Source organism: Mytilus californianus, unplaced genomic scaffold (genome assembly GCF_021869535.1).
Source record: "Mytilus californianus isolate M0D057914Y unplaced genomic scaffold, xbMytCali1.0.p SCAF_5, whole genome shotgun sequence".
NCBI classification, from domain to species: domain Eukaryota; kingdom Metazoa; phylum Mollusca; class Bivalvia; order Mytilida; family Mytilidae; genus Mytilus; species Mytilus californianus.
The window spans coordinates 72,847,638-72,860,540 of NW_026262701.1; the positions used below are offsets into that span (position 1 = coordinate 72,847,638).

The following is a 12,903-nucleotide window of genomic DNA, read 5'->3' on the forward strand; positions in this document are numbered from 1 at the left end:
AGATGGATCTGTTGAAATGTTTATTTCGATTTGTTTATTTTATAGGAATGTAATGAATAATTTTTTATTGTTTCTATCCCAGGGGGGATCAAGAATTTTTGAAAGGAAGTGTAATTCCAGGAACCCGAATAAATACTGCCGAACGTAGCGAGGCTAACATATTTTTGGACGATTTTGTGCTAGAAAGGATTTATTTTCCAATGAAAGTTGTGGGTGTACGCCCCCTGAATTCGCCACTGTATCCCCTGTCTTAGGACGTAAGCAATCGTATATAATCACCACCCTTGTTCGAAGATATACTTGTCAGATTATTCATTCAACATTTTTGCTGACACCTGTGCCAAATAAATAAGTTGTCTGCAGTGATTTGATTCAATTTTTTCATGGACTTGTATTTTATTTTGGTATGTCCATACCCATGGTCTTTAGCCTTAGCCATCTTGACCAAACACTGATATAGAAACAGGCCTAAATAATTTCACTTCATATACCCTTTGACTGTGGTAGGCGGAATGATTAATTGGTGACCTTATTAAACTTACTAACACATCAACAAATATAAATCATCAAATAAACAGTGACGTAGGTTTGTATATTTAATACTACAGTCCAGTAACTACTCAACCCTATCATAAGTACCATACTCTAAAGTCTTATAATCAACAGAGCAACTTGTGTGGTCATCGACTAAAAAAACAATGAAGGTTTAGGTTTTTTTTCTATTTTCATTGATGTTTTTAAGCTTTTCCCATGGTCCAACAATTGGAACCTTTGCTACAAATTGTCATCACCATGTTCCGTTCATGGCTTTTTTCAACACCAAATTATGTCCAAACTTAAATTTATTGGATATATATTGGATTGAAATGTTGGTTTCATTTTTAATTTTGACAAATATTTATTAAGATGCACCCATGAGGGCGTTAGCCCGATTGCACTTTGGGTGTATCAGATTTACACCACTATGTTATGGTTATGCACAATGATAGATTTCAATAATTTAGAAAGGGGATGTCTGTCGGCAATTTAACCTTATTTTGTGGTAAAGCACGATAAATACAAGATATTCAATTACATTTAAGATCATTCCAGATGCGGATCCAGGATTTTGAAAATATGGGAGATGCAAACTAGGCAACGTTAGGAGTGGAAAAAGTAAAAATTCTATGCATTAACCAAGAAATATGTAAATCCATAAGGGGAGGCCCGGCCCTGCCTCCCCTTCAACCCGCCTCTGTATCATGCTGTAAATGTGGATATAATATGTAAAGATCTAATTTGTCGGCCATTGAAAAATCATAAGTCCAATAAAATCGAAGATAGAATAAACAAAATAGTATTTGAGTTGCATGACTATGAACTATACTGTATTAAATTAGTAGTTTACAAAACAAATTACATGTACCTTATATTATTATTCCAGGTATAATAGAGTTCTAAAAAATACGTACACATCCCCTACATATATTAGTGTCCCTAAATCAGGAACCTCGTAAGCCTGATTGTCTTTGCATCTGTTTGTCCTTTCAGGAAGAGGATGTTGATAGGATTGGTACATATATATACTCCCTGTTAAATTTATTCTCAATCAACATGTCTTCAAACTTGGTATGTGGTATACTTATTAGACTCTTGTATATTCTAGGAGAGCACGTATATTGACCGCTATAGACTTTTCTTCTGTTTTCGTTCTTTCATGGTAGTGCTGCTAATTGAATTGTAATTGGTATTAAATATTCCCAAACGGTCAAAAACGGTGAAAAAGACCTGAAACTAATCATGTTACAAGTCCCGCCTATTATTTTCTTTTCAATTTTTTTTTTTAACATTACACTTCAGGAAGACATGAAAAAAAAATGCATTATAGTTAATATGTCCAATGTCGTTTGTGGTAGTGTCCCTGGTGTGATATTGAATCAGAAGCACAAAATTTCCCCCCTTTGCCATGCCAACAATGCTATTTAATATAAACAAATCAAATTGCTTTTTTTAAATAAATTAAACATCTACGGAAAAGCTGTTGCTGTTTCGTGGAAGTACGATATCTATTAATATTTTTTTTTTATTTTCGTTTAGGTAGACAGCTCTGTATACTAAATTTTTTATATGTGCATCCGCTTTTATGACAAATATAAAAAATCTTAAAGAGGCTTCATACATGCAGTAATCTAAAACTACTATGAGTTTGTGCGAGTTTACTTCATGATTCCACCAATCCAAAAATAACAAGACAGTCGGATCGGCACGTAAACATATGTACACGTACATCTGTCATAATTCTGTTAAAAGTAGATAACCGGATCTAAACGAAACACAAATAACATCTGTCAATTATTATTTTTTTAAATGTGGACAAGTACAATTTCAAGAAGTTTTGAATTTTATGGAAATAAGAATAAATGACAAAGCAATCAATCACAGATTGCAGATATTTTTTTATCTTTATGTCACATGATGACTGCGCCCATGTAAACTAGTTAGTACAATTTGGTCTAGAGACTTTTTACAAAATGAGTCAACATTATCCAAAAGCAAGACATTTTCTTATGCAAGCTACAAAAGTCAAATTTGGTTGATACTTTACGAACCCCCCCCCCCCCCCCCAAAAAAAAAAAAAAAAAAAACCCTCTCACGCCCCCTCACCCCCTTGTAGCCAGTTCTTTAGCAATGATAATAATGTATTTGGTACACTTTTCAAAACACAAAGTTAAGATTGCACTTTCTTCTTCAAAGTTTACAGTGACTGTTTTAAACTCTTTTTTTTTACTCAATGTTGGTTGATTTTTTCTATCTTAATTATTGACGTATCGTGGTGAAGTACATCCTCAATACATTCAATATCTTTGATTTCTATCCCGAACGTAATATCCCCTAAAGAGATACGTGTAGTAACAATTCCTTCTGCATTCAATTTGATAAACATTTTTGTGAAAGAGATTGTCAGTTGTATATAATTCGTAATTTTCTGTTAAAGCAAGACTCAATCTCCAAATTCAGAAAGTTCACCATTATCCGTGTTTGGCGGCTAGATTCTTCTAGTTTTTTAAATTTTTTCCGGTTTTCAATGTTCAGGAACAAAGTTGGGTTTTAAGTTTTTTTTTATCAATTAAATCAGTTGCCCTGTTAGTTTAATCTATACATTTGTAACAGTTCTAAACTTCACATAGTATTACGGTTTTTTTTTTCATTTCCTGAATCATAATTAAATTTGTTTTCGTCGTGAATATGTGTAACCACATGACATATGGTTACCTCGTCTTATTTCTTTTCATTCGCTCGGTCTTTTCTCTTTTCTTCGGGTTTATTATGTATACCACGCATATTTTCTTTTTTTTCTCCTGCTTAATCTGTCCTAAATTCAATTCCCTTTTTCTACTATAGTTTCACAGTTTCCACTGAAATTCGATAACATATGATTTGTGTTCCTTATCATAAGCAATTTCATGTCTGTCAAAACAAATTTAAAACATATAAAGCATGGAAAAGGAATTAAATTGCTTTATCTTCTTTTTGCAAAGAACAGGTGAGCGTTAAATATTGATTTCAGATCGATAATGTAAAAGCAGCTGTTTATCTGTTTAGAATCACCTGCATGAAATTAGAAGGCCGGAGATCAAAATAGTGTTAAAATATACTGACCATAAGGTGTTATCTGATGGACATTCATCATAAAAAAAATGAGATTAGCCGCCACATATCACATACATATCAAGCTGCCAAACTACCCGAGCTGGAATGTTTACATGTCACGCCACACTATATAAACAAACAATTAACATTTATTATTATCCAAATTAACCTATTAACTTATATTTGTGGTAAAATACAAATATTTTGTGACCTAATGATCTAAAAAAAAAAAAATGCTTTATTGTATGCGCAGCAAACTGGATTGTTCCCCTATTAGTGACAATCCTTTTTATAATTTCACTTGAAAAATGAAAAAATACAGTTAAGTTTGCAAAATATCCTTTTTAAATTGAAATCATTTATAAGGAGTAAAAGTATCACTGTTCAAATTTACATTGGAAAAAAATGACACTCTTTTAATTAACTCATTGCAAATTAAAAAATGAAATGTGTAGAAAATATTATATCTTATATTTGACAAGAACAGTTTGTCTAGCTAAAAACTATCTAATTTGTACAAAAACGAACGCTTTTGGAAATGTATTAAAAGACCGCGATAGAGTTAAACGTTATTTATTTCAAACAGTAATCATAGTGGAATTTTACAAACTATTTTCGGGGATAATTATGATACAAATTGTGAGAAGTAAAATTGAAACTGATAACATTTACTGATGGGTGTATCCAGATGTTATCTTAACTAGAAAAGGGTGATACAGTGAAATATATTGTTATTCACGTACAATGTACATCTTGTATATTTATATATATTTATATTATGTGTGTAGTTCATGATGTTCAAACTGCTTTTTCTTTTCTTTGTATGTATACTAGACTATTGTTGTTTCTTTTTGTTATTGTCTTATTAATGTCTTATATTGTATTATGCTCCTTGTGAGCCCATTTAATGGAAATAAAACATCTTCTTCTTCTTCTGTACACATGCCGTACAAATTAGTGCTCAGAAGAAAAGATATTACTATTTTTATTCAAATGCAAACATTTAAAACAAATGCAAGCCTCTAGCCTTTGTTAGTCTTGTATTATTTTTAATTTTAGTTTCTTGTGTACAATTTGGAGTTTAGTATGGCGTTCATTATCACTGAACTAGTATATATATTTGTTTAGGGGCCAGCTGAAGGACGCCTCCGGGTGCGTGAATTTCTCGCTGCATTGAAGACCTGTTGGTGGCCTTCTGCTGTTGTCTGTTCTGTGGTCGGGTTGTTGTCTCTTTGACACATTCCCCATTTCCATTCTCAATTTTATTCACTAGTCTTGTAAACGTATTTTAAATTTAATTGCGTAAATTATGAAATAAAAAAGGATGTTATAAATGATACAGACGTACAAAAACCAATAATAATAATACTAAAAATGGTGACCATTTAATGGTGACCGATGATGACCTGTCATCAATTTCATTGATACTTTTTTTTAAAAGAATCCAAATGCAACGCTGATTCACAGACTGTATTTATAGATTATCATGGGATAATCTTAATATTAAAACCTAATGTTGTATTATAATGGCGCCTGTATGACCCTTCATTCTTTATTGAAGACTGACCAGATGGAGGGTTTTTTTTGGAAAAATCTGAGACAAAAATGTAAACAAACATCCTTACAAAGGTTAAAAGTTATAGCAGACGCGTACGTACGCTAAGCATGTTTACATTATAAAAGTACCGTCGCTAGGCTTGTAACAATATTTCAATTGAAGATAATTATTAGTGTTACGACCGTGCAGAAAACCCCGCTGTGTTCTTACCTCTTAAAACCATCATTACGAGCTATTGACCTCATCAAGCCGACAGGTGGCGTCATGAGTCAACGATTTTTTCTTTGTGTCAGTTTGGAAAGAATATTAGCCTTTCAAAGTTTTTATGCACGTGGATAAACAAATAGTAAATGCTTGTAACTAGTTATTTTGGTTGAGAAATAGGTTTAATGATAAATTTCATATCTGTTAGCAACAGAAGCCGTGTTGTATCTGTATTGTATCTTTTGGGATTTGTGAGGTGATGATTAAATTGTATTTTTATCACGAACTTTAACACGAGTATATTCGGGGAAAAGCGATATAAAGACGTTTATTGTGAAGAGAGGAGAATAGGCGTTGTATTTTTTTAAATGATGCATAGACCGTATTATTTTTCTTATTTCTTAAAATAAAATCAGATTCCTGACTTGTGCATTATATCTTATCAGATTAGTCACAGAAATAGATATATGTTCCTGAATCAACGTTATTTATATCAATATAACAAGCAAACGTTTGTTTAAGTACAATTCAATTCACATTATGAAGTATTTAGTATGAAATTGTTATCATTATCCCATAATTTATTCATCATCTCTAACGACTTGATATTCAAGTAGTACTTTTATTGCCATACCAAATTAACAATGAATGTCAAAATAAATTGGCCACAATCAAAGGCTGCCATTTATAATAATTGGTTCCGAATTTGTTTGATTTTGACCATCAATAAGGACATTCGGATGTTAATTATTTTCTTCATACGCCTTTTGAGAAAATATTTTTTACAAGAACAGAATTCAGTTAATAAAGTCGGTGAAAACAAGTAGTCGTAGTAACCTTGACACACGCGTTACTGATGATGTTCCGTATTTGTAAACTGTCCCTCCCCCAGCGTCATTTTATGCCATTAACATAATCATCTTGAAGGGCGTTTGCAATTTTTGAATTAGGACATGCGCAACAACACATTTTTATCTTTATTAGTTTAAGCCACCAGTTCAAAATTTTTAAAGCATTTCCCCAGATAGCGTCCTTTATTATAGAGCGCGTGTTGGTCGGAACATGTTGAAAATCATGAAGGAAAATTTGGAGGATCTTACCAGCCCAAATCTATGGCGTGCTGTAGCCGCCGAAATGGTCGGGACTATATTCCTGGTCTTTTTGGGATGTGGTGCTCATACATTGCAGAATGGTCAACCAGCTGCCGTTGGAAATGGGTCTGTAGTAACAACCACAGAACCGAGTGTTGTTCAAATTTCGCTAACATTTGGACTTGTTGTAGGAACAATGGTATGGTGCATTGCTCACATAAGCGGTGGACATATTAACCCTGCAGTAACAGTGGCAGCTCTTATTACCCGTAGAGTGAGTGTAGTTCGTGCCTTCTTTTACATTGTTGCCCAAATTGTAGGTGCAATAATTGGAGCAGCAATTTTAATCGGTTTAACACCGGAAAGTCAACAGAAAACTATTGGAGTTAACAGCTTGAGAGGAGGTGTCACGGATGCTCAAGGATTTGGAGTCGAATTAATGATAACATTTGTTGTTGTGTTAACAGTTTTGGCTTCTCTTGACGAAAAACGCACAGATTTACATGGTTCAGCTCCCTTAACAATTGGACTTGCAGTTGCCCTAGGACATCTATTTGCAGTAAGTAAAGTTTGCTTTGTTTCTGTATACTATAAGTCTTTTCAACGTTTTTTATGCCCCTAAGTTTTACCCTCTTCCGTCTGTACTTACGTCCGTACGTCCCAAATTGGTTTTCGTTCTCTAGCTTTAGTTTGCCTCAACGAAATGTTATGAATCTTATACACAATGCTTATTATCACAAAACACAGATCTAGTTTGAATTTTGGTGGTGTCACTTTTACCGTTCTAGAGTTATGCCCCTTTACAAATGGAAAATTGCTGAATTTTTCGTTTCCGTTCTCTAACTTAAGTTTGCCTCGATCAAATGTTTTGGAATTGATACACAATGCTTATCACCACAAAACTCAGATCAAGTACGAATTTTGGGTAGTGTCACTTTTACCGTTCTTGAGTTATGTCCCTTTATAATGTTATATTCGAGCGAAGGCATTATCTGTGTCCCATGGACACATTCCCCATTTGTTTCATTTTATACAAACCGCGTCCTTTTATTTTCACTCATATTTTGACAATTTATTGACTTATATATATATTCTTTAACATATGCAAAAATTACAAACAAATTAATTAAATAAGCCTTTCGGTCTGAATAATATTGTGAATTTATTAATGCGATGCCAAATAAGTCGATAAATTTGAGGACTGAGGAATTAATCTGAAATAAAAACAAAAAGTCATGTAACAGAGTAATGATTTATAATGTATTTCATTGAAATCATCTTTCTTCGTTTACATGCCTTCTTGTCAAGCTTATAACTCCCATGGTGTTGGCAGGTTACTTCGCAAATCATAACATAACGCCGTTCCTCTTGATTATCTTTGATCTGCGTTCAATCTTTTCGATTACAAGTCATTAGATAACCTAGGCAGCAGAAAATCTAACTTTTAAATGCTAACTAGCGTAGTATAGGTAGCTTGGCCTTGCAATGACATAAAGGGCACACATGGTCCAAGAATGAGTTGATTTCACATTGAAAAAACATTTTAATTTATTTCTATCAAAAGAATTTATTGTTTTATTTGTGCTGTGTAATATAATAATTTATAAGGTGGCGGAAATTTTTTATATTTTAATATATAAAGTGATGCGCGTTGTATTGTAAATTATCGTGTATTGACTTTTTCCTCTATGTGAATGGAGGTGTGCCTTGATTGGCAGAATTACGATCACAGATTACAGAGAGATTCAAGAAAATTATCTTGTAAGAACTCATAGGGTGAACAAAGAAGTGTTTCTGTTTTGGTTTACTTTTAAGTTTAATACGATTTAATTTGGAGGGAATGATACCGGTTATTAAATAGTCAACGATTACGAAACCCATCTCCTCTGATCTCTCTATCTAATTTATTTTTAATATCTTTTGATGTTTGCATAACTTTTTTTAATATACCAATTTATAACTTTGGCGTCTAGTGTTATCTCGCAAAACTCGGGATAATAACAAAAATAATGCAATATATATAGCACGTGTTTCTGGGCTAAAATTCATCGGGTACGCTCGACCTAAGCTGGTCATCGACTGTAGTATTCAGTTGAGGACCAGCTTACGCACGACCCAGATACATAGTATTTAGAAAATTTGAAAGCACCATAATGAAAAAAAAAAGAACAACCTTATTGATATTAGATCAATTTTGTTGGAAAGATAAGGACCTTGGTTTTAGTACAATAAAATAATTATATATAAAATTTATAAATATAACCGTTCCTATACTAATATATAAAAAAAATCAAAATTTTGTTTAATTGGTGGATTTTTGCCTTCCATTGTACACCGATATATTAGAATAGGAAGAGAGCATTAGTTTTCTTCAATGGGAGAGCGACCTAACGACCCAATACCATGAAAGGTGTTTGGTGTTAAAACACATTCGGCGACGTACAATATGAAAGGGGTAGGAACTGCAGGGGTCGAAATCTGGATCACATTCTGAAACTTTTTCTAGTTTGGATTTTGACCCTTGGATATCGACCGTGCGAGACCCTCGTGGGCGGTCAAACTCTCTTAAACACCCCTTGATAATACTCTAAATTACACCAATGTTTTTTCTGTAAAATGAAGAATCATAAGAATTAAGTTTTTAGACGTGCACATGATCTTACAAAATGGTGTATGCTGTATTTTTCAAATCAGATAAAAACTTTTTCGTATGGTTTTGGGCTTAATAGATATCTGCATATATTATGTTGAAATGGCAAACCCGACAAACAGGCTTTTGAGTCACTAAATGAATGTAAATTATCTTAGATAATGGGACGAGTATCTGATTTTCTGGGGGGAGGGGCAGGAGGATTTTGAAAATGAATATCTGGCCTGGTAAGAGATGAAAATGAATATTCTGCAAAACAAAATGCAGGAATCGATCTTGTACAAAAGAGCAAATAAATTTTCGCGCGAGCATGCGTAGCAACAGATGAAAATATAAAATCTGCCCCTACCCAGGATATCAAATGGTCGTCCCGTATACCCAAATATTGTATTTTACGTTAAAAAAATAGTCATTTCAGTAACGTCATATTCATACGTATGATTGTGTTTGAAGACATTTTATAGAATAATGAAGATTTTACGTGTTTAAACTAAAATGACCATTTCACACATAGTTTTGACAATATTAGTTTATGTATGAACCCACACTAAATATCCAATGATTACAGAACAAATATTTCTGTGCAATCCTAGGTGTTAAAAGCCAAAAGTCAAACTTTAGAGTATTTTCTCTTTAAAAGTTTCTTATAGCATATTTACAAATGGTTTATGAAATAACTAATGATTTGTAACATAAAATATCTCAATGTAAAATTACACTTTAATACAAATGTATGATTGCAGGTGTCCTACACCGGATGTAGTTTGAACCCAGCAAGAAGTTTCGGACCAGCTGTCGTCAAGAACTCTTGGGATAATCATTGGGTAAGCGACTCAAATTTCAATATAACACATCTGTCAGTGTTGTATAAAACACAATGAACTTAAACATGTTGAAAAATCTAAAGGAACCTCAATAAAGTGGTCATACGACCGTACAATGATTTAGATGTTTACACGAAAATCGTATTGTTATACAAGATAATAGACATCTTGGTGTCATAGACCATGATAGGTACTTTAGATTGATCGCTATAACAAGACTGAACGTTGATGTGACATGAGATAGTCTTAGAATTCATTTCAACTGATTGTTAAACTTTCCTCCGTATTATTATTTTTGCCATGGGTATGCATACGTTTTTTGCCATGGATGTACATAGGTATATATTTTCGCATTTATCAACAACCTAATTGCTGTACGAATTGTAAAGTAATCAAAGTTCAACTTGTATTTAACCCATGTTTTTAAGATTTCGAAATTTCTTAAGAAAAATAGGGTAGCTAATAGTTAGATTGGAATTATTTGTTACGTTTCTCAATGTTTTATCTTCAATATATTCGTTTTCATAAAAAAAAGGGGGAATGAAATCTTCAAGGTAGGCAGTTTTATGTATCATATTATTAAGAGGAAAATCCTTAACAGATGAATTATAACTTATTTGTCTGCTTATCTTCATGTCATTATTAACTTTCGGAACAATGACCTTTTAACCTTTTTAGTTTCTTTATAACTTCCTGTGTATATTATTGTATATATAAATGTAGCTTGACCTCATAAATATACGTCTGGAATAAATAAACTGTGTATGTATATATTGCTGTTCATAAAATACGTTTCGAAAAATTTGGTCACCTTCTTTCGATTAAGAACTATAATAACTGGGGGCGGTTTCGGAAGACTATAATAAGACGTAGGAGGAATTGAAGATACTTGTGATTACAAGTAGGAATGTCGTATCAACCTAGGAGTCAAATGTATATACAATTACTTAACATGTATACCACTAGTTAATCTATGTTTAACCACATTCAAAATACACCAGTGCATTTGAAAATTGGTACTTGAACCTGATGCCGTGTACACCACTTGACTTTTAATGCATTCTGATTGGAAATAAACACACTTGAAAAAGTAACAAAAAGCATTTGTGTAACCCCATTAACTTAAACTGATAGCTTGCAGACTTCACAAAAGAACTTTTGATGAAAACCAGGTCATTCTTAATCGTGCGTAGTAAATAGAAAAAATGAATTATATCCTACCGTTTGTCTAATCTGTCAGTTTGACTCTATCTGAAATTCGGGGGATAATCTATGAGTTTGTGAGGTTGTGTTGTTCCAGCTCTGCTTCTCAAACATTAAGATTTGAAAATAATTCGGTTGTCCTCTGGAAGAAACAGTTCATTTATTGTTGGGTTTCAATGATTGTAAGTCACCGCAAGGCCTACAACAATGATGAAAAACCATACAGCAGACCCCGACATGACAAATGTAAAATGATACAAACGAATAAACCAATGGTCTGATTTATGTTCATTGCAATAAACAAACAAAAAACAAATATGATAGACAGAGCACAACGAAAATCCATGAATTACAGGCTCCTGACTTGGGACCAACACATACAAAATGTGATCAAGTCTTTACTTAAAGCATTAGGCATTAACTTTCCATGAATTAGAGGCGCAACAGGATTATTGTCTTATATTAAATTTGCTGACCCTGAATATTTAAAAAATGTCAGGTCCGCATACTTGGAATTTTTCCTCCACTAGATACTTTTGTACTTCAGGTATTGAACTACTTTACGGTGTAATTACACAATATGAAATAAAGTAGATGTTTGTAATACGTCCGTCAAACAACAGTCCAACCCACCAACACATATAAAACCAGAAAAAGAAAGGTTACTCTAAAATGTTAATACATGTCATAAACTTTACAGGTATTTTGGATAGGCCCGCTTGTTGGAGGATCTGTGGCCGCCATCTTATATGAATATTTTTTCTCTGCGGGGGCTACATTTACAAGAACGAGGAAGTGTCTTACCAGAAGTAAAGCACCGCCATCTTCACCAGAAAAACCTCTAGTAACCGCACCGGAAGACGCCGAGATTATCGAAATTGAAGATAAGAAAGAAGAAGCCGAGCAAGAACAAGAGGAAAACGAAAAGGCAAATAACCAAACAGATGGCCAGTAAATTGAATGAAAAGACCAGAGACAAACTAATTGTAAACGTGTGAAATTCCATCAACATAACCTTTCCGTGCAATATAATTATTTCACGTGATTAGTTTTGTAGAATTTTAGATTTAATTTAATTTTATAACTACTTAAACAGAAGAAAGGTTATCATTTAAAACAAAGTCAAGTATTGAGCTGAAAAAAAGTTATCTTCACAAAAATTTATTTTCTACATGCAGTTGATAATATACAGAAATTGCAAAATAACTTGACAACTAGAAATAAGTAAATTGGGTGAACTATGAAAATTATATGCATCTTTGCGCATGCATATCCTGTTTAATTAATCATACACCAGTTGCAATAAAATACTCAAACCAATAATAATTTATGTAGTACATTTGCCTTAGATTTATCATTATAAAATAATGGTAAATATTTGTAGTATATTTTGATATAGATTTATTTCATTTTAAACATTATCAGTATTGTAGTAGCTATATGTATCATAACACTTGTATCTAGAATAAATTAATAAAAATAAAAAAATACATGTACAACATTTGCCATTATTAGCTCTTTTGTCTACAATTAGACATCAGGTCGCCTAAATCATGGGTTACTTCATATCTGCCTGTGTTAATATTTCAATTTTTATTGAAACGTGATCTTTTGTATGAATCAAAGAAAATGGGAAGTAGACATATATTTGCATTCACATTACACACGACGTGTTTCCTACACCAGGGGGCGGATTCAGTCGGGGGCGTGGCGGGCGTGCCCCCCCCCCCCCTAAAATTTGCA

At 33.0% G+C, this 12,903-nt stretch overlaps 1 protein-coding gene across 1 annotated transcript; it reads left to right on the forward strand.

Annotated features, from left to right (window-relative positions):
- The first annotated feature begins 6,363 nt into the window (after positions 1-6,363).
- Positions 6,364-12,659, forward strand: LOC127703032 (aquaporin-like). The gene is made up of 3 exons (XM_052207415.1): positions 6,364-7,042; positions 9,877-9,957; positions 11,861-12,659. The coding sequence occupies exons 1-3, from the start codon at positions 6,455-6,457 to the stop codon at positions 12,113-12,115; spliced, it is 924 nt and encodes a 307-aa protein (XP_052063375.1). The 5' UTR covers positions 6,364-6,454; the 3' UTR covers positions 12,116-12,659.
- Positions 12,660-12,903: the final 244 nt, after the last annotated feature.